This window comes from Rutidosis leptorrhynchoides, chromosome 4, assembly GCF_046630445.1.
Source record: "Rutidosis leptorrhynchoides isolate AG116_Rl617_1_P2 chromosome 4, CSIRO_AGI_Rlap_v1, whole genome shotgun sequence".
NCBI classification, from domain to species: domain Eukaryota; kingdom Viridiplantae; phylum Streptophyta; class Magnoliopsida; order Asterales; family Asteraceae; genus Rutidosis; species Rutidosis leptorrhynchoides.
In genome coordinates this window covers 129,329,641-129,353,514 of record NC_092336.1, presented here as the reverse complement: position 1 = coordinate 129,353,514, position 23,874 = coordinate 129,329,641, and the positions used below count along the sequence as shown (strand labels likewise).

The 23,874-nt window shown below is 34.4% G+C and overlaps 1 protein-coding gene and 1 pseudogene across 1 annotated transcript; one reads left to right on the top strand and one right to left on the bottom strand.

Moving 5' to 3' along the window:
- The first annotated feature begins 1,301 nt into the window (after positions 1–1,301).
- LOC139840144 (uncharacterized) lies at positions 1,302–4,584 on the top strand (annotated as a pseudogene).
- A 2,958-nt stretch (positions 4,585–7,542) lies between these two features.
- LOC139843366 (transcription factor MYBC1-like) lies at positions 7,543–9,360 on the bottom strand. Its single transcript, XM_071833446.1, has 2 exons — positions 8,344–9,360; positions 7,543–7,881 (listed from the first exon to the last, which is right to left on the bottom strand). The coding sequence occupies exon 1, from the start codon at positions 9,230–9,232 to the stop codon at positions 8,351–8,353; it is 882 nt and encodes a 293-aa protein (XP_071689547.1). The 5' UTR covers positions 9,233–9,360; the 3' UTR covers positions 7,543–7,881; positions 8,344–8,350.
- Between the last annotated feature and the right edge of the window lie 14,514 nt (positions 9,361–23,874).

The window sequence follows — 23,874 nt, the reverse complement described above, 5'->3', positions numbered from 1 at the left end:
ATTATCGTTATCACTACTTGAAAAAAGAAAAGAAAAAAAATGAAAATTATAGAGCAATTTTTACCAACCCTATAAAGATAAAAGTATAAATGAGTTGTCACCAACCATGCCATTGTGAAAGCCCACAACGACAATACTCTAAGAAATAGGCTACACACATTGACCAATTGATTTCACATTGAATCTAATTTCATCAGAGTTTTTTAAGGAGTTTTTTAATAATAGTACTCGAAGGATATTTTTAAAAAATAAATTATGTAGTAAATAACAGTACAATATGTTGATTAGAGGTGGTTATTTTAAGGAGATAGTTGTACAATGAAAACTTGCATGAAATTTTTATTGACAGCTTTAAACTGTCATTAAAAATTTCCTTTTTTTAATGGTAACTCTTATAACAATATTTTTTAAAATTATTTATACATAAAATTTTGTAAAACAAGTTAGTAAATTAGTTATTAAAAAGCTAATAAGGTAGTTACTTTAACGATAGTTCATACAACTGTAGTTAATGTGCATAAATATTTTTACACAATGATTACACACATTAACATTATTATTATTATTATTATTATTATTATTATTATTATTATTATTATATTATTATTATTATTATAGCATAATCATTTTTCATACATTTTAATAGGCAACTCTAAAATCTGCGGAAACAATCATTTAAATAATTAAATACAGTAATACTTGTAATAAGTTATAGGGTGTGTTTGGTAGAGGAGCTTATGAGAGCTTATGAAAGCTTATAGGAGTTTGAGCTTATGATTTTAATAAGTTCCAAGTAATAAGCTTTGTTTGGTAGACATAAAAAATAGAGCTTATGAAAATTATAAGCTCTAAAAAAATAAGCTACTTCTAGTAGCTTATGAAAAAAAGTAGAGCTTATGAACTACAAAATAAGCTCCAGCTAGTTTACCAAACACTTATAAAAAATAATAAGCTCCAGCTTTCAACTTTAAAAATAAGCTCCAGCTCCAGCTCTAGTCCATAAGCTCCAGCTCTAGCTAGTTTTATCCAAACACACCCATAAACTAATAAATGATTTTGCTAACTATAGCTTGTAGAATTGTTATTAACACGATTTAAAATATTATACATTTTGATAATCGCTTTTATAAAAATAACTAATAACTAATAATTGTCATATAGAATAACTTTATATTTGTTAACGACAACTTTTGTTAGAAAAATTCAATTATAAAAAGATTAGGTAATAAAAACAATGGAGTAACCGGAGTATTTAAAATATCTATCAACCCTTATCAACACTCAAATCAATCGATACAAACCGGTTCGATGTGTTTCTCTCTCTAAAAGTTTCTTCTTCTATTTTCTTAAAATCCTCTTCCCCCTTCAAATTCAAATTGGGGTTATATCTCTAATCTCTAATCATGATGATGATGATGATGATTATGATGATATAATAAGAAGGAAAAAAGGATTTACAGAAATAGAAGAAGATTCTTTGTTTCTCCGTTTTTCTGGAGAAACACTTATCATATTATATTCTATTTGTATTATTTATTTATTACTATTACTATTAGGTTTGTTACTACAGATTTAATAGTTAGATCTATTTAATTTTGGGGGTGAAAATTTAGAAAATTGAAAGAAAAAAGTAATGGAACACCAAACAACTACATCAGTGGATTTAGTAGACTCATTTTTGGTTGAAGCGCTGCAGAATCCACGTCATCGTCTCACCAGTTAGTTTCTTAATTTTGCCCTAATTTTTACTAGTTTTCCTAAAATTTCCATAATCTATGTTTTTATTAATTATCTTGTTGATATATTGTTATTTTTGTGGTTGTTAGACTGGTTAATTAGGGTTATTTGTGCTGTTACCCCTAAGATTAGATATGTTGTAATTGATATTTTTAGATTATGCTTTAGATATTATATACACATACGCACACATTATTGTATATATTCAGGTTCATATAAGAACCAAACAAATTATCTAAAACTAATTAAATATAAGTATCATCATACGAAATTAGGTGCAATCACATGTGAATATTGGCCTAGTTTAAGCTTAGACACAAAATAGATCGAGAAAATTTCGAAGTTACCTTTAATTTAATATTTATATTTCTTTGTGCAAATATGCACTGTGAACATTTGTTCACATTGCATTTTGTAGTTTTTGACTTTTGTCTGTCAATAATATGAACATTAAATAGCATTTACACATATGATAACCATGTGATTTAAAAGTTATCGCCGTTTTGTTGGTTCTTGTGTGTGTGTTTGTGTGTGTAGGTCGGTGTTATTGAAGTGGCATTCTGCATTTTGAATCTGTACACGCTATGTTTATTTTTTGCAGTAGGTGTTTATAACTTGGATAATAATTATATAGATTAGATATGTGATAAAGAGTGAACTATTGTAGATGCTGCAATTGTATTACCGTTACATACGTGCTCTTTTTTTTTTTTTTTTGTCCATAGATAAATCTTACATTTTGTAGATTTGATAGTTAAACTCTACATCCTTTATTCACAGTTCTTCGCATGGAACTCGATATTCAGAAATTCATTCAGAACTCTGAACATCAGCAATTTGAGTTTCAACATTTCCCGACTTCCTATCTTCGTCTTGCAGCTCATCGTGTTGCTCAACACTATGGGCTTCAAACAATGGTTCTTGATACCTTTTCAGATGGTCAAGGGACTCGAATTTTGGTCAAAAAGTCAGCCGAAACCAAATACCCTTCAATCTGCCTATCAGATATACCAACTAAACTGTCAGAAAATGAGAAACACGAGCATGTCAAGGTGGTTTTAAAACCTTGACCAAAGTTATCTTCTGATGGAACAAATCTTGGAATGAAATCTAGTGTAAGAACGGTTGAGGAGAGGAAGGAGGATTATGATAGGGCCCGGGCCCGCATATTCAGTACTCCTGGTAGTCCTCAGTCAGAGGGTACACCTTCAAGGACCGATTCAGATGGAAAAAACTTGTTTATCAATGGTGATGAAAATGAAGGATTTAAACAACCAACTGTTGAATTGGAAAGAAGTTTGAGCAGAGATGGAAATGGAAATACCTCTTGTGTAGCCATTCTAAGGGACAGGGAGAAGGATCTAACTGACCCAGATTACGATCGGAGCTACAAAAGGTATGTATTCGTCACATTAATGTCAAATACACTTTGTTTCTTGTAATCTAGAGGTGATAAAATGGGTGGATTGGTAACATGCCAATCAGGTTGGACTGAAGCAGTTTTATCATTGTGGCTTGAAACATGTTGCGAAGTAGAAGTTGTGCGATGATTTAAAATTGTACAAAAACCAGTTCATGTTAAGGTGACAGCCAATTCTAAATTTCGGTGGTTAGCTAGTGCACTCGATGTGATAAATGAACTATACTTTTAGAATAGCAGTCTAGTCTTTATTGTTATAATAATATGATTTGGAAGTTGTGCTAGAGCGAGTGCACATGGACCTTGTACATCTCCACATTTCAGCTAAGTTTCTCAGCTTTACCCACTTGACCCGTTTGGAAAAATAATGTGGCGGTGGCAATTTGGTGAAGTTAATACAAGCCTAGGTATGGTGATAGGTCTTTATGGAGATAAAATGTATAGATGACGACATATAGGCGAGTCAATTATTATTACCCATCCGTTCATTTTTTAAAGGTTCTATAACTATTAACTAGTTGTGTTGTAATTATGATAGCAGAAAGTTTACTAATAATAAGAATGATAATGATAATATATTTAGTAATAACGTGAGTAGGTAGATTTTATGCTTAACAATTACACATAAGGTTATTTTTGAGATCTTTGATGTGTCTCCATATTTGATGTGTCTCCATATAAGATCATATATGAGATAATATATCAACATATGGTTATTACACTCAAGTTGACCTTTTTTTTTCATTGTATAAATATAAATATGTTACATTTAATGTGCAGGTACGTGAGGAATCTTCCGGTGACACCAGGGTTTAACTTGTTGCCTTTGAATTTGCCAAAGTTTCAACCTCCATGTGTCCAATATGATCCTGTAATACCACACCTGACTCAAAACCCGAACCTTCAAGCACCCATTGGCTACAGGAGTCCGACTATGAATCCATATCCGGTCATGGGTGTGAATCACATATCAAGGGATGCTGTTTATATGCAATGGCCAACTCATTCCATGATGTATGCCCATTCATATGATCAGTTTAAACATGCTGTTTTTCAGGTATTATTAATCGTAAATTATTACAACTATATAATAATTTACGAACGCTGAAGGGGCATTCTTGTTTTACGGATTATAGTTTGGCTAACTTAAAGTCTTTTACTGGTTTAGCAGGCACCATTCTGTCAGCAACCCCTGAGTTTTGATTACTCCCAAAACCATTAGGCTCGAGTTGGAGGAGAAAGATCGACCTCGTTGATTTGGAACATTGGTTTTGTTTGGTAGTAGGAAACTACCTTTTTGTTACTTATGGAACTCTTCAAATCTTATTTATGTTTTACCATTTATTTTATTAAAGATTTTTTGCATATAGGTAAAGTTATTTATGGATTTTGATTATAATTATATTTTACAACCAAACTATGTGTTTTTCTATTGGATGCAATATCAACATTTATAGATGTGTTTTTGAACGGCGATTAGGAGTTACTTGCGGGTCCGCACGATGTCGGAACCCCTGATCATTTCTCACTACCGTCTCACTGCAAATTCGTATGGACATTGTGTGTGGTACAACCCCTCGGCCGAGGCTTGAACGCAAGACGTTCGAGACCTTCAAGGCCCATCAAATGGGCAGGTAGTTTCAAGGGAAATATTTTGCAGTTTATGGGGGTTGAACCCCTAATGGGAAGTCATGTCACTATCAATATTCCAACACATGGACGTTAACATCTATTGCCCCGTTTGGCTCAAGGAATCCAATGGGATTCCGGCGGAATTGGAATGGAATCTAGACATGCGTCGTGCCTAAATTCAATTCCAATTCCGCCGGAATCCCATTGAATTCCGTGAGTCAAACGGGACCTAAAGATGTTGAGAATGACTACCAGATATCCAAATGCAAAATCCATAAAATTATTTTTCCTCTGTCTCATTGATAATCTACTATACTATTTTGGGCTATTTCAAATTAATAGTCTAATTTTAGAGTTAAATAAAGAGAAAAGTATAAGTACATATTATTTTGGATCGTTTCTAATTAATAGTCTAATTTTAGAGTTTAAGTAAAGAAAAAGTACATTGATATGATAAAATTTATTAAACTGTGTGTTTTTTTTGGACTATTAATATGATAGTGGGAGTATATTTTTTTTTGGCCGAAAATAACGAAAACTCAAATAGAACTGAGGTCGTTTTTCAAAGAAAAACGCCCTCAACAGATTAAAAAAACACGGACAGAAACAAGGAAGCTCGCACTTATAAACTATCTCTATAGAGGGAGTATATAATTGTGATATGTGGTGATGATTTAATAATGGATTAGCAGACACTATTCTGTCAGCAACCCTTTAGTTTTGATTACTCCCAAAACCATTAGGCTCGAGTTGGAGCTGAAAATCGACCACATTGAATTGGAACATGGATTTTGTTTCGTACTAGTAAACTAACTACCTTGTTACTTGTGGCACTCGATAAAAACTGTTTGATACACTAGTACTACTATCTAAAATATTATTTCCGTTTTACCATTTTTAGTAAAGATTTCTGCATCTAGGTAAAGTTATTTATGTATTTTATTGATATTGATATTGATGATATCGATATTGATATTATTATAATTACATTCTTATAAAACCTAACTATGGGTTTTGTAATGGATGCGAAGTCCCAACATTTATAGACATTGAGAATGACTACCAAATATCCGAATGAAAAATTCATAAAATCATTAGAAAACCTAATATTAGTTGCAACATTTTGCAAAAAAATATCAAAATTTACCACAAAACTATTTATCACGGACAAAACTAGAAATTTCATAAATCACATAAAAAAATTCAGAAATTAAACAATATTAAAAATTAATAAAATGCTAACGACAATCTTTAGGGCTGTCATTAAGGTGTATAAAACACTTGTATAATTCAATAACTGTCACATTAAAGTCAAACATAACCGTCATTTACAAGTTTTTTATGCATCTTAATGACATCACTTAAGGGTGTCGTTAGCAAATTCTTAAAAATTAATGCATAAAAGTCTTAATAATATCCCATAAAGGAAAAAATATTGCTCAAAATTTACACATTCGAACAAAGCTAAGAAATTACACGAAGAAAAGATGAATATTACCTTCTTTTTGTCGACTGAATGAACGTATAACTACCACTGAGATAATATTGAATTATGTGTTAAAAGTTTATAGATATATACATATGGAATAGTTATAGATTGGTCCCTTGTACTATACTGCAGCTGCTTAATACCCCATCGCAATAAGAGCATGTTAGAAAAGTCTTAAAAATAGTAACCGGGGACTGTGTTAAATACTTAAATTCATAAATACTCCGTATGTTATTATCCATAATAACATATGGATAACAGCCGGGGTTGGGGCTGATATCCTTGCAAAAGGTCTTAGGTTCAAATCTTGAGGTGGTCAAGGGATAGAAACAGCCAGATAGTATTTTTGATGGCTTGCGTACACTAAGAGTATATTATCCATATATGCTATTCAATCAGAATCTACCAAGTTTTTTAATCTAATAAATAAGCCTTGATATATACTACATTCAGAACATACAACCTATATGATGCAGTATCATATATGCCTATTTTTTTTTTATGATTTGTGATTATTGCCAAAGGTTTTGTCCCAGAAATCTTAAACCGGTTTAACCGGTCCACATCAGACAGTCAAATGCTCAAGACATGAGAGGTAAATCGAACTTCCTGATTTTAACCCGGAGCATTTTTTATTGCATAAGCCCAATGCCCTTAACCATCCAGGCTACACGCCCAGAGACTATGTCTTAATAATAATGTTGCGCAGACAATTATACCTTGTATGTTATGAATATATTTCTACCTGGTGATAATTAAATTGACGAGATCGAAGCTTCTTAACAGACACAGCATGTTAATATGCATCTGCAAGAGCCATTGCTACTTAAAGTCTTTTAAGTCCTTAAGACCAAATAAACATGATTTAGGTAGGGATATTAAATCCCAGATTAGTGTTCTTAATATTATGAAAACATCAAATTGATTGCTTAAACACTTCTGCAAGAAACAGATATGGTACTCAAAATGCAACTATTTCATGATAATATGTCACAACTTAAATAAAATAATTGCAACTTTACCAATTATTATCCCTGCAACAAAGTATCTGTCAACATATAAAGAAGCTTGTATCTTTTTTTAACGGTGATATCAACGTCGAATGCTCTCATGTAAGTTCCCACTTTATGAAAAGTATTTGAATACTGGATGAAGTTTAAATGAATTATGGTATAAAAGCAATGTAAATGTAGTTATATATATGAGACATAGATCATAAATTTGGAGCTTATAGAGCTAAAATAATGTTATTATCTCTTGAAATGATCCAACAATATAACAAATTTGAGGTTTTATCAGAAACCCAAAATTTACAACAAACAAGAACTGATCTTACTCTCTACACATCTAAAACTACATACGGAGTAATAAAAAGGTAAAAAAGTTACAAAATAAAAAACATAATTTACCAAGCAATTTAGTACTGTATGAAATTTACCATTGCCGATACGCGCTCAGTTTTTTAGTACATGTGAACATTCACACTGATTCTTTTTTGCTCCAAATTTGTTGTTTTATCATAATCATAATTTAATATGAAATGAAATATGAAATTTACCATTGCTCGAGCTCGACATATCAGCATTTGCCTTCACCATCACCCCTGTCATCAATAATTCCCGATTTAATACAACACGAACTGATTAATCAATCTTTAGCATCTAATTTTTAGAAAGCAACAGAAAATGCAAATTACCTGCTTAAGATTATGCAGATCACAATCATCATAATATATAAATTTTGGAGTAAATAATTACTTATTTACTTATTAACATGAAATGAATAGATAATACTCCGTATAACTTATTTACCATTCTTTATCAAGAACTTTCAGACAGTCTTATTTTTTTTTTTCATTTCTAGTACAGTACCAAGTATTACTTTAAAAGTGATTATTTCAACTTCAAGAATCTGACATACATACAAGTACAAGTTTCTCCAATTTTATAATAAATCTATAAACAATACCAAAGTTCACAACTTGAATCATAATCATGAAGATTAAGCCTAATATTAAAATTAAAAAAAAAAAAAAAAAAGTAATAATTTTTATCAAGTGAATTACCCAAAAATCAATTATCTCCAGTTGGAAACAAAGTCAAAACCTTTCTTCCATTTGCAGATTCAAGATCATCAACATAAGACATCCCAGAATTGTTATTATTCACATGTGTCCCTATCCTATGAATCCCTTGCTGTTGCTGTTGATTCTGCCTGCCCAAAAACGGATGCTCAAACTGCCCGTTTCTCGGTGACCCAAAATGACCAATTTGCCCATACCTAGGCTGCAACTGCCCATGATGATGTCCTACACCAGCCACTGCAACCATATGCTGAGCCGGAACTGGTACATATGGTAAATAGTGATCCGGACCGGCCCGACCCTGATGCAAAAAATGTGCAGGAACCGGAGAACTAGCGAATAAACGATCACTAGCCGGATCAGAACCCGACCCAGAACCCGAACCGGAACCGGAAGAAAGACCCTGCATTCTTTTTAAATAAAGTCTGTATTTTTGCAGATGACTAGCTACATTCTCTCTAGTTAAGCCATCAACACTCATAAGTTGCATAATAGTTTTAGGAACAGCACTTTTAATACCTAAATGAGCAACAGCATCAACAAACCTTTTATGAAGTTGTGGGGTCCACACAAGTCTTGGCCTTTTTAAGGTTCTTGCTGGTTCATCACCACCACCACCACCTGTTGTAATAAGTTCAGGTGAATCAACAAATTCACTTGAATTTGAAACAGGTGGTTGTTGGTTGTTATGTTGCAGTTGGTTGTTATGATTATTATGGTTGTTAATATTTGGATTATGAATGTTAAAAGCAATAGCAAGATGAGGGGTGATTAGGGTTTGAGATAAAGGGGTAAGGTCTTGTGGTGATGGGAGTTCATCTTCCCATTTTGAAAACCAATTTGATTCAGTACCATCATCAATTTCTCGCATGGTTTTGTTTCTGGGAATGATGGAATGATTGATTGACAAATATTTAAGAATGAATTTTACATGTGTATAAAGAAAGATTGATTCTTGATGATGATGATGATGATGGATCAGAGTGTTTATTTGTTTCTAATAATGTCTCAATCTTAAAAAGATTCGAACTTTGATGAGAGAGAGAGAAGTAGAAGAAGAATTGGTGTGTGTTCGAGGTGGATCTTGTTTTTGTTAATTTTTTTATAAATATTTAAATATATAAATATAAATACTATACTAATAATAATAATAATAAATATAAATATAAATTTATTTTCTAATATTGTGATTAAATATCAGGTAAATTCAATGATATTTCTATATAGAAGATTATGACATTTTATTGTTTGTTTAAGTTTTAGAAATATTTGTTATAGACTATATCTATTTTATTTTGTGACAATGTTAACTTTTTATTTATATTATTGTAACTATTCGTTTTGTAAGCAGTTCAGAGTTATTCTTGGTGAATGAAAGCAGAGTTATTCTTGGTGAATGAAAGTACAATGAAGATTAATTTTTTGAGTTTTTATTATTTGAATTCATGATCTTCACTTTAGAAGGATAAGACATAACTACTCAACCATTTCTCCGTGATTAAATTATTAAAGTTTAATAAAGTTTATACCAAAGGGCATTTGGCCCAGCGATATCGAAGTGACCCTCCAATCAAGAGGTTGAGGGTTCAAGTCCCATTTGAGACATATTCGTGGTTGTAAATATTCGTGTTAATGGTGTGTGTGAGTTTGCATTTCAAAAAAAAAAAAAAAAAATTATTAAAGTTTATGGTATTCTATCCGTTAATTTTTTTTTATCATTTTTTTTTATCATGAATTTGGTACTTTGTTTTTTTATGCGCCAGTGGTGCTTCTATCTATGTCTTTATCTGCTACAGTAAATATTTTTCTTTAGTACAGTGATATTCCATGCAACCTTGATTTTATAAAACAGAGAAATATATCAAACCTAGAGGTACTAGTTAATAGTTTGCTCCAAATTTTATCTACGAAGCAACCGAAATTACGAACTCTTTTTTTAGCAAAAAGCAAAAAGAACCTTTATTATTATCTAGGGGTGCCTTGTGAAGGCAATTCACCCGGTAGCGGGTCTGGCGCTCAGCGGGCTCGTTCCCCCAGGTTTACCCTCTGCGGGGGAGTCCAAAGAATTCGTTCGTAGGGGGTTCCTGAGTCACCCAAAAATAAAAAAAAATAAAAAAAATACTAATACTAATCCTCATGAGATTGTGAACAGTACCAGGTCGGGCCGACCCAACTAACACTAATCCTCATGAAACTGTGAATAGTACCGGGTCGATCTGACCCGGTTGGGTCTAATCCTCATGAGATTGTAAACAGCACCGGGTCGGGCCGACCCAACTAACACTAATCCTCATGAGATTGTGAATAGTACCGGGTCGATCCGACCCATCTTAAAAAACTACTAATACTAATCCTTATGAGATTTAAAAAACTACTAATAGTAATCCTTATGAGATTGTGAATAGTACCGGGTTGATTCGACCGTTAAAACTTTTTCTTTTCATTACTTTTTTCTTTCATTTTTAAAGCTTTTAGTCAACTGACGATTAACAAATTTTTTTTACAATATAAAATTAACCAACCCTTAACCGGAAAAAAAATACCCCGCAACGAAGTTATTTCTTTTATAACTTTTTTTTACTTCTTTTTTCCCTTCATTTTTTTATTCCATAGTTTTTTTTACCGTTTAATTGTCCGATCGTTAACCATTTTGTTTTAAACTTTTAATTAACGAAACATTAACCAAAAAAATACTCCGCAGCGAAGCGCGGATCTTTTTACTCGTTATATACTACGTATCACCCAAGACTTACAAATTACAATCATCACAAAAGTGATTTTATCTTGGATCCGATTGAATTGGATGACTATCGACCGATACGCTTAATTGGTAGTTATTATAGAATAATTGCAAATGTGTTATCTAATGGATTACGTAAGGTTGCTCCAAACCTAGTTGGTAACTTGGTATTGAACAAATCGCTTTTTTGCAAGGTAGGCCGATTCTTGATGGGGTCTTGGTTTTAAACGAGCCAGTTGAGTTCCTGAAAAGAATCAGGTCAAAAAGCTTCATTCTTAAAGTTGATTTTTCGAAAGCTTTTAATAGTGTCAAATGGAGCTTCCTAGATGATGTTATGACGTGTCTGGGTTTCGAGTCCAAGTGGAGAAGGTGGATTGATGTTTGTCTCAAATCAACGAGTATTTCGGTTTTGGTGAACGATTCACCAACAAAAGAGTTCAACATTGGAAAAGGAGTACGAAAAGGCGACCCGTTGTCCCCTTTCTTCATCATATTAGCCGGTGAAGGATTAAACGTACTTATGAAAAGAGCCGCAAGTAGTGGTGTTTTTTCAAGGGTTAACATTGGTAATGACATGATCTCGCTTACACATTTGAAATACGTGGACGACTCTATTTGTATAGGCAAATGGTGTAAACAAAACTTAAAAAGTGTCACAAAGATACTAAAGACTTTTGAAGAGATTGCAGGACTAAAAATAAACTTTTCGAAAAGCAGCATCTACGGCATTGGTACAACTGCAGATGAAGTAAAAATGGCAACATCTCAATTCGGTTACAAGGAAGGCAAACTGCCTTTTGATTATAAGGATTTAACGGTTGGGTCCAGGATGAACAAAGAGAAGGAGTGTGCTCCGGTCATAAAGAAATTCCAAAAACGTTTCTCGGAATAGAGGGCTAAATCGTTGTCATTCAAGGGAAGATTAAATCTCATCAAATCGGTTCTCTCTAGCCTAAGTTTGTACTTCTTCTCCATCTTTCGTGCTCCGTCTTGCGTCATATATATTCTCGAGGGATTACGTCGTAAGTTTTTTTGTGGCGGGTCGGGAGACAACTCTAAAATGTCTTGGGTAAAGTGGGATGAGAACATACTATCTTATAACAAGGGGGGTTAAATATTGGTTCTCTTAAATCAAAAATTGAGCTTTGATCGGAAAATGGTGGTGGCGATTTTCAACTGAAAAGGAGCCTTTTTGGGTCAAAATAATCAAAAGTATTAACAGGAGAGATGGAGGGTTGGGATTCATTGCACATAATTCATGCAGTATTCAAAACACCCTTTGGTCTTCAATTCAAAAAGTTAGTAACGATACGAGAAAGTTTGGTATTGAGTTCCTTTGTCCTTCGAAAAATCATTGGCAAGGGAAACGAAACACTTTTTGGAATGAATTATGGAATGGTAATCAACGTTTCAAAGAAAAATTTCCTAAGGATTTACAGGTTGGAAGCGGACAAGAAAATGCTTAATAAGTGATCGGGTCATCTGGAATGGTTCAACTTGGGAATTCAACTGGGCATGGAGTTGAGTTATGACATGCCGAAGCAAGGGTGAGCTAAAAAATTTAGTTGGGAGTATAAATACAGTAGCTTTCACAAACTTTTACAATTAAAACCAAAACGATGTCGGGTATGTTGGATGATAATATGTTCCTAAATAGCACATATATTAATGGTACTATGAGGAACAATTTTCTACCTCAAACTGTAGCTATCTTCGTTTGGAGGACATTACGTAATAGGATTCAAGTGTGGCATAGATCTTCACTGGGTCTGTTATCCAATATGAGACGAGGCTATTGAAACGGTTTCTCATATCCTCAATGAATGTAAACTTGCAAGTGATGTTTGGAATGAAATTTACAAATGGTGGTTTTAAACTATAATGGCCATATTGACATCTCAAATATCTTCAATATTTATCTGATTGTTTCGGGTTAGAGTGACGAATATAAGCTCTTACAAACGACGAAGTGGGTATGAGGCTATTCGATTTGGAAATACCAAAATCAACATGTTTTTCAAAACAAAATGTGGCTGAGCCCGGATTTAATCGTTGAGATTCAACTCAAGAGTTTCGAATGGTTATCAAAAATAGCGAAAAAGATTCATTTCGATTTCCACCAATGGCTCATTAACCCGAGCTATTATGGTGACTTGAACCGGGAGAGAATCAGTGTGGGCTAAGTTTTGTTGAGCTCTTTCAATTTAGTTTAGATCCTCCAATTCATGTCAATTGTAGCAGACAAACTTTAGACCTAGATGTAAGTTGATTATATTGGCGAACTGCTCTCTGTAGACGAACTGATCAATTTTACTTATTAATTACTGCACGAACTGTAGATGAAATGTCCCGTTCTTATTGATTAAAAACGTTCCATATTAATTGATTTCGTTGCGAGGTTTTGACCTCTATATGAGACGTTTTTCAAAGACTGCATTCATTTTAAAACAAACCATAACCTTTATTTCATCAATAAAGGTTTAAAAAGCTTTACGTAGATTATCAAATAATGATAATCTAAAATATCCTGTTTACACACGACCATTACATAATGGTTTACAATACAAATATGTTACAACAAAATAAGTTTCTTGAATGCAGTTTTTACACAATATCATACAAACATGGACTCCAAATCTCGTCCTTATTTAAGTATGCGACAGCGGAAGCTCTTAATAATCACCTGAGAATAAACATGCTTAAAACGTCAACAAAAATGTTGGTGAGTTATAGGTTTAACCTATATATATCAAATCATAATAATAGACCACAAGATTTCATATTTCAATACACATCCCATACATAGAGATAAAAGTCATTCATATGGTGAACACCTGGTAACCGACATTAACAAGATGCATATATAAGAATATCCCCATCATTCCGGGACACCCTTCGGATATGATATAAATTTCGAAGTACTAAAGCATCCGGTACTTTGGATGGGGCTTGTTGGGCCCGATAGATCTATCTTTAGGATTCGCGTCAATTAGGGTGTCTGTTCCCTAATTCTTAGATTACCAGACTTAATAAAAAGGGGCATATTCGATTTCGATAATTCAACCATAGAATGTAGTTTCACGTACTTGTGTCTATTTTGTAAATCATTTATAAAACCTGCATGTATTCTCATCCCAAAAATATTAGATTTTAAAAGTGGGACTATAACTCACTTTCACAGATTTTTACTTCGTCGGGAAGTAAGACTTGGCCACTGGTTGATTCACGAACCTATAACAATCTTAAGTTCCTTGGATAAAACTACTGGAAAAGAGAAAAATGGATCTAGCTTCAACGGATCCTTGGATGGCTCGAAGTTCTTGTATTAGAATGATAACCTACTGTAAGAAACAAAGATTTCTTGAGGTTGGATGATCACCTTACAAGATTGGAAGTGAGCTAGCAAACTTGAAAGTATTCTTGATTTTATGTAACTAGAACTTGTAAAATATATGAAGAACACTTAGAACTTGAAGATAGAACTTGAGAGAGATCAATTAGATGAAGAAAATTGAAGAATGAAAGTGTTTGTAGGTGTTTTTGGTCGTTGGTGTATGGATTAGATATAAAGGATATGTAATTTTGTTTTCATGTAAATAAGTCATGAATGATTACTCATATTTTTGTAATTTTATGAGATATTTCATGCTAGTTTCCAAATGATGGTTCCCACATGTGTTAGGTGACTCACATGGGCTGCTAAGAGCTGATCATTGGAGTGTATATACCAATAGTACATACATCTAAAAGCTGTGTATTGTACAAGTACGAATACAGGTGCATACGAGTAGAATTGTTGATGAAACTGAACGAGGATGTAATTGTAAGAATTTTTGTTAAGTAGAAGTATTTTGATAAGTGTCTTGAAGTCTTTCAAAAGTGTATGAATACATATTAAAACACTACATGTATATACATTTTAACTGAGTCGTTAAGTCATCGTTAGTCGTTACATGTAAATGTTGTTTTGAAACCTTTAGGTTAACGATCTTGTTGAATGTTGTTAACCCATTGTTTATTATAACAAATGAGATGTTAAATTATTATATTATCATGATATTATGATATATAATATATCTTAGTATGATGTATATACAGTTAAATGTCATTACAACGATAATCGTTACATATATGTCTCGTTTCGAAATCATTAAGTTAGTAGTCTTATTTTTACATATGTATTTCATTGTTAATACACTTAATAATATATTTACTTATCATTTAACATAATTAACCAAGTGTATCAATATCTTAATATGATTCATATGTACCTAGTAAGACGTTGTTATAACGATAATCGTTATATATATCGTTTTCGAGTTTCTTAAATTAATAGTCTCATTTTTATGTATATAACTCATTGTTAAAATACCTAATGAGATACATACTTATAATAAAAACATGTTAACTATATATATAACCATATATATGTCATTGTATAGTTTTTACAAGTTTTAACGTTCGTGAATCACCGGTCAACTTGGGTGGTCAATTGTCTATATGAAACATATTTCAATTAATCAAGTCTTAAAAAGTTTAATTGCTTAACATGTTGGAAAAATTTAATCATGTAAATATCAATCTCAATTAATATATATAAACATGGAAAAGTTCGGGTCACTACAGTACCTACCCGTTAAATAAATTTCGTCCCGAAATTTTAAGCTGTTGACGAATCTTCTGGAAATAGATGCGGGTATTTCTTCTTCATCTGATCTTCACGCTCCCAGGTGAACTCGGGTCCTCTACGAGCATTCCATCGAACCTTAACAATTGGTATCTTGTTTTGCTTAAGTCTTTTAACCTCACGATCCATTATTTCGACGGGTTCTTCGATGAATTGAAGTTTTTCGTTGATTTGGATTTCATCTAACGGAATAGTGAGATCTTCTTTAGCAAAACATTTCTTCAAATTCGAGACGTGGAAAGTGTTATGTACAGCCGCGAGTTGTTGAGGTAACTCAAGTCGGTAAGCTACTGGTCCGACACGATCAATAATCTTGAATGGTCCAATATACCTTGGATTTAATTTCCCTCGTTTACCAAATCGAACAACGCCTTTCCAAGGTGCAACTTTAAGCATGACCATCTCTCCAATTTCAAATTCTATATCTTTTCTTTTAATGTCAGCGTAGCTCTTTTGTCGACTTTGGGCGGTTTTCAACCGTTGTTGAATTTGGATGATCTTCTCGGTAGTTTCTTGTATAATCTCCGGACCCGTAATCTGTCTATCCCCCACTTCACTCCAACAAATCAGAGACCTGCACTTTCTACCATAAAGTGCTTCAAACGGCGCCATCTCAATGCTTGAATGGTAGCTGTTGTTGTAGGAAAATTCTGCTAACGGTAGATGTCGATCCCAACTGTTTCCGAAATCAATAACACATGCTCGTAGCATATCTTCAAGCGTTTGTATCGTCCTTTCGCTCTGCCCATTAGTTTGTGGATGATAGGCAGTACTCATGTCTAGACGAGTTCCTAATGCTTGCTGTAATGTCTGCCAGAATCTTGAAATAAATCTGTCATCCCTATAAGAGATAATAGAGATTGGTATTCCATGTCTGGAGACGACTTCCTTCAAATACAGTCGTGCTAACTTCTCCATCTTGTCATCTTCTCTTATTGGCAGGAAGTGTGCTGATTTGGTGAGACGATCAACTATTACACAAATAGTATCAAAACCACTTGCAGTCCTTGGCAATTTAGTGATGAAATCCATGGTAATGTTTTCCCATTTCCATTCCGGGATTTCGGGTTGTTGAAGTAGACTTGATGGTTTCTGATGCTCAGCTTTGACCTTAGAACACGTCAAACATTCTCCTACGTATTTAGCAACATCGGCTTTCATACCCGGCCACCAAAAATGTTTCTTGAGATCCTTGTACATCTTCCCCATTCCAGGATGTATTGAGTATCTGGTTTTATGAGCTTCTCTAAGTACCATTTCTCTCATATCTCCAAATTTTGGTACCCAAATCCTTTCAGCCCTATACCGGGTTCCGTCTTCCTGAATATTAAGATGCTTCTCCGATCCTTTGGGTATTTCATCCTTTAAATTTCCCTCTTTTAAAACTCCTTGTTGCGCCTCCTTTATTTGAGTAGTAAGGTTATTATGAATCATTATATTCATAGATTTTACTCGAATGGGTTCTCTGTCCTTCCTGCTCAAGGCATCGGCTACCACATTTGCCTTCCCCGGGTGGTAACGAATCTCAAAGTCGTAATCATTCAATAATTCGATCCACCTACGCTGCCTCATATTCAGTTGTTTCTGATTAAATATGTGTTGAAGACTTTTGTGGTCGGTATATATAATACTTTTGACCCCATATAAGTAGTGCCTCCAAGTCTTTAATGCAAAAACAACCACGCCTAATTCCAAATCATGCGTCGTATAATTTTGTTCGTGAATCTTCAATTGTCTAGACGCATAAGCAATCACCTTCGTTCGTTGCATTAATACACAACCGAGACCTTGCTTTGATGCGTCACAATAAATCATAAAATCATCATTCCCTTCAGGCAATGACAATATAGGTGCCGTAGTTAGCTTTTTCTTCAATAACTGAAACGCTTTCTCTTGTTCATCATTCCATTCAAATTTCTTCCCTTTATGCGTTAATGCAGTCAAGGGTTTTGCTATTCTGGAAAAGTCTTGGATGAACCTTCTGTAGTAACCAGCTAGTCCTAAAAATTGGCGTATGTGTTTCGGAGTTTTCGGGGTTTCCCAATTTTCAACAGTTTCTATCTTTGCCGGATCCACCTTAATACCTTCTTTGTTCACTATGTGACCTAGGAATTGAACTTCTTCCAACCAAAATGCACACTTTGAAAACTTAGCGTACAATTCTTCCTTCCTCAATACTTCTAACACCTTTCTCAAATGTTCACCGTGTTCTTGGTCATTCTTTGAGTAAATAAGTATGTCATCAATGAAAACAATGACAAACTTGTCAAGGTATGGTCCACACACTCGGTTCATAAGATCCATGAACACTGCTGGTGCATTAGTTAAACTAAACGGCATGACCATAAACTCGTAATGACCGTAACGTGTTCTGAAAGCAGTCTTTGGAATATCATCTTCTTTCACCCGCATTTGATGATACCCGGAACGTAAGTCAATCTTTGAATAAACAGACGAGCCTTGTAGTTGATCAAATAAGTCGTCGATTCTCGGTAGTGGGTAGCGATTCTTGATGGTAAGTTTGTTCAACTCTCGGTAGTCGATACACAACCTGAATGTACCATCTTTCTTCTTGACAAACAAAACAGGAGCTCCCCACGGTGATGTGCTTGGTCGAATGAAACCACGCTCTAAAAGTTCTTGTAATTGGCTTTGCAGTTCTTTCATCTTGCTGAGTGCGAGTCTGTAAGGAGCACGAGCTATTGGTGCAGCTCCTGGTACAAGATCTATTTGAAATTCAACGGATCGATGTGGGGGTAATCCCGGTAATTCTTTCGGAAATACATCGGGAAATTCTTTTGCAATGGGAACATCATTGATGCTCTTTTCTTCAGTTTGTACTTTCTCGACGTGTGCTAGAACAGCATAGCAACCTTTTCTTATTAGTTTTTGTGCCTTCAAATTACTAATAAGATGTAGCTTCGTGTTGCCCTTTTCTCCGTACACCATTAAGGGTTTTCCTTTTTCTCGTATAATGCAAATTGCATTTTTGTAACAGACGATCTCTGCTTTCACTTCTTTCAACCAGTCCATACCGATTATCACATCAAAACTCCCTAACTCTACTGGTATCAAATCAATCTTAAATGTTTCGCTAACCAGTTTAATTTCTCGATTCCGACATATATTATCTGCTGAAATTAATTTACCATTTGCTAATTCGAGTAAAAATTTACTATCCAAAGGCGTCAATGGACAACTTAATTTAGCACAAAAATCTCTACTCATATAGCTTCTATCCGCACCCGAATCAAATAAAACATAAGCAGATTTATTGTCAATAAGAAACGTACCCGTAACAAGCTCCGGGTCTTCCTGTGCCTCTGCCGCATTAATATTGAAAACTCTTCCGCGGCCTTGTCCATTCGTGTTCTCCTGGTTCGGGCAATTTCTAATAATGTGGCCCGGTTTTCTACATTTATAACAAACTACATTGGCATAACTTGCTCCGACACTACTTGCTCCGCCATTACTCGTTCCGACACCATTTGTTCCTTTCGTTCAATTAACCCCTGGTCCGTAGACCTCACACTTCGCCGCGCTATGACCATTTCTTTTACACTTGTTGCAAAATTTGGTGCAGAACCCCGAGTGATACTTTTCACACCTTTGGCATAGCTGCTTCTGATTGTTGTTGTTGTTGTGGTTATTATTGTTGTTAGGATGATTGTTGTAGTTGTTGTAGTTGTTGTTGTTGTTGTTGTTGTTGTTGTTGTTGTTGTTGTTGTTGTTGTTGTTGTTGTTGTTGTTGTTGTTGTTGTTGTTGTTGTTGTTGTTGTTGGGCCGTTTGTTGTAGTTGCGATTGATGTTGCGATTGTTGGGATAATTGTTGCGATTATTGTTGTAATTGCTGTTGTTGTTGTATTGGTGATTCTTATCACCGTTTTCCTCCCACTTTCTTTTGACTTGCTTCACATTGGCCTCTTCAGCAGTCTGTTCTTTAATTCTTTCTTCAATCTGGTTCACTAGTTTGTGAGCCATTCTACATGCCTGTTGTATAGAGGCGGGCTCGTGTGAACTTATATCTTCTTGGATTCTTTCCGGTAATCCTTTCACAAACGCGTCGATCTTCTCTTCCTCATCTTCGAATGCTCCCGGACACAATAGGCACAATTCTGTGAATCGTCTTTCATACGTGGTAATATCAAATCCTTGGGTTCGTAACCCTCTAAGTTCTGTCTTGAGCTTATTGACCTCGGTTCTGGGACGGTACTTCTCGTTCATCAAATGCTTGAATGCTGACCACGGTAGTGCGTACGCATCGTCTTGTCCCACTTGCTCTAGATAGGTATTCCACCATGTTAACGCAGAACCTGTGAAGGTATGCGTAGCGTACTTCACTTTGTCCTCTTCAGTACACTTACTTATGGCAAACACCGATTCGACCTTCTCGGTCCACCGTTTCAATCCGATCGGTCCTTCGGTTCCATCAAATTCCAAAGGTTTGCAGGCAGTGAATTCTTTGTAGGTGCATCCTACACAATTTCCTGTACTGCTAGATCCAAGGTTATTGTTGGTATGTAGCGCAGCCTGTACTGCGGCTATGTTTGAAGCTAGAAAAGTACGGAATTCCTCTTCATTCATATTCACGGTGTGTCGAGTAGTCGGTGCCATTTCCTTCAAAATAGTCAAATGGAACAAGTTAATCATACATAATATTAAGAGTAGTTAATAGTATTTCGTAGCATAATATGAACTCATTTATAAAAGCTTTTTCTTCATATTAGCGTTTTATAAGTTTAAATTCGGGTAGTACCTACCCGTTAAGTTCATACTTAGTAGCTAATATACAATTCAACTACTACAATTCTATATGAAAAACTGATTATAATAATATTTCGCGTTCAAACTTTTATACAATATTTTACAAACTTACAATACCGCTTATTTTACATAAAGCATGAAATATAGCACACAATAACTTTGATACAAGATAGTTGTGAAGATAATTCTAGCTAGTACACAAGTCGTTCAGCAAAGGCAATAAAGACACGTAATTCATACGTCCAGAAACAAGTCATGCATTCTGGTTTTACTAGGATTACTTCCCATCCTTGGTCTTGTGGAACATAACCGTTATGGCCGTTGATAAGACAGCGTGTTGTAACGTCGTCAAAAGGATGAGGGTTACGTAATGTCCAACAGTCCCGTAACAATCTAAAAACCTCATTTCTTACCCCAATTACCGACTCCGTCACTTGTGGAAACGTTTTGTTTAATAGTTGTAGCCCAATGTTCTTGTTCTCACTTTGGTGAGAAGCGAACATTACTAATCCGTAAGCATAACATGCTTCTTTATGTTGCATGTTAGCCGCTTTTTCTAAATCACGAAGTCTAATATTCGGATATATTGAGTCAAAATAATTTCTTAACCCTTTGCGTAAAATAGCATTTGGGTTCCCCGCAATATATGCGTCAAAGTAAACACATCGTAACTTATGGGTTTCCTAATGTGATATCCCCCATCTTTCAAACGAAAGTCTCTTATAAACCAAGACATTCTTGGAACGTTCTTCGAATGTCTTACAAACTGATCTCGCCTTAAATAGTTGTGCCGAGGAATTCTGACCGACTCTAGACAAGATTTCATCAATCATGTCTCCGGGTAGGTCTCTTAAAATATTGGGTTGTCTATCCATTTTGTGTTTTTAAACTGTAAAATAGACAAGAGTTAGATTCATAAAAAAATACTTATTAATACAAGCAATTTTTACATATATCATAAAGCATAAGCACACTATATTACATATATTACACCACACGAATACAACTATCTTATTCCGACTCGCTCGTTTCTTCTTCTTCGGTTTTGGTTCGTTTTGCCAAGTTTCTAGGGATATATGATGTTCCCCTAATACTAACTGTCGTTTTCCACAACGGTTTAGAAAAACCTGGTGGTTTAGAGGTTCCCGGGTCATTGTTACAACTTAAGGACTTCGGGGGTTGACGATACATATAAAGTTCATCGGGGTTGGAATTAGATTTCTCTATTTTTATGCCCTTTCCCTTATTATTTTCTTTTGCCTTTTTAAATTCGGTTGGGGTAATTTCTATAACATCATCGGAATTCTCGTCGGAATCCGATTCATCGGAGAATTGGTAATCCTCCCAATATTTTGCTTCCTTGGTGGAAACACCATTGACCATAATTAACCTTGGTCGGTTGGTTGAGGATTTTCTTTTACTTAACCGTTTTATTATTTCCCCCACCGGTTCCGATTCTTCTTCCGGTTCTGATTCTTCTTCCGGTTTCAACTCTTCTCCCGGTTCCTCTTCGGGAACTTGTGAATCAGTCCACGAATCATTCCAATTTACATTTGACTCTTCATTATTATTAGTGAGTCAATGGGACTTGTTCTAGATATAGACATCTATCACATAATATCAAACGCGTTAAGAGACTAATATATCACATAATATTCACATGTTAAAAATATATAGTTTCCAACAAAATTTGTTAAGCAATCATTTTTCAAGTAAACACGGTCGAAGTCCAGACTCACTAATGCATCCTAACAAACTCGATAAGACACACTAATGCAAAATTCTGGTTCTCTAAGACCAACGCTTGGATACCAACTGAAATGTCCCGTTCTTATTGATTACAAACGTTCCATATTAATTGATTTCGTTGCGAGGTTTTGACCTCTATATGAGACGTTTTTCAAAGACTGCATTCATTTTAAAACAAACCATAACCTTTATTTCATCAATAAAGGTTTAAAAAGCTTTACGTAGATTATCAAATAATGATAATCTAAAATATCCTGTTTACACACGACCATTACATAATGGTTTACAATACAAATATGTTACAACAAAATAAGTTTCTTGAATGCAGTTTTTACACAATATCATACAAACATGGACTCCAAATCTCGTCCTTATTTAAGTATGCGACAGCGGAAGCTCTTAATAATCACCTGAGAATAAACATGCTTAAAACGTCAACAAAAATGTTGGTGAGTTATAGGTTTAACCTATATATATCAAATCATAATAATAGACCACAAGATTTCATATTTCAATACACATCCCATACATAGAGATAAAAGTCATTCATATGGTGAACACCTGGTAACCGACATTAACAAGATACATATATAAGAATATCCCCATCATTCCGGGACACCCTTCGGATATGATATAAATTTCGAAGTACTAAAGCATCCGGTACTTTGGATGGGGCTTGTTGGGCTCGATAGATCTATCTTTAGGATTCGCGTCAATTAGGGTGTCTGTTCCCTAATTCTTAGATTACCAGACTTAATAAAAAGGGGCATATTCGATTTCGATAATTCAACCATAGAATGTAGTTTCACGTACTTGTGTCTATTTTGTAAATCATTTATAAAACCTGCATGTATTCTCATCCCAAAAATATTAGATTTTAAAAGTGGGACTATAACTCACTTTCACAGATTTTTACTTCATCGGGAAGTAAGACTTGGCCACTGGTTGATTCACGAACCTATAACAATCTTAAGTTCCTTGGATAAACCTACTGGAAAAGAGAAAAATGGATCTAGCTTCAACGGATCCTTGGATGGCTCGAAGTTCTTGTATTAGAATGATAACCTACTGTAAGAAACAAAGATTTCTTGAGGTTGGATGATCACCTTACAAGATTGGAAGTGAGCTAGCAAACTTGAAAGTATTCTTGATTTTATGTAACTAGAACTTGTAAAATATATGAAGAACACTTAGAACTTGAAGATAGAACTTGAGAGAGATCAATTAGATGAAGAAAATTGAAGAATGAAAGTGTTTGTAGGTGTTTTTGGTCGTTGGTGTATGGATTAGATATAAAGGATATGTAATTTTGTTTTCATGTAAATAAGTCATGAATGATTACTCATATTTTTGTAATTTTATGAGATATTTCATGCTAGTTTCCAAATGATGGTTCCCACATGTGTTAGGTGACTCACATGGGCTGCTAAGAGCTGATCATTGGACTGTATATACCAATAGTACATACATCTAAAAGCTGTGTATTGTACGAGTACGAATACAGGTGCATACGAGTAGAATTGTTGATGAAACTGAACGAGGATGTAATTGTAAGAATTTTTGTTAAGTAGAA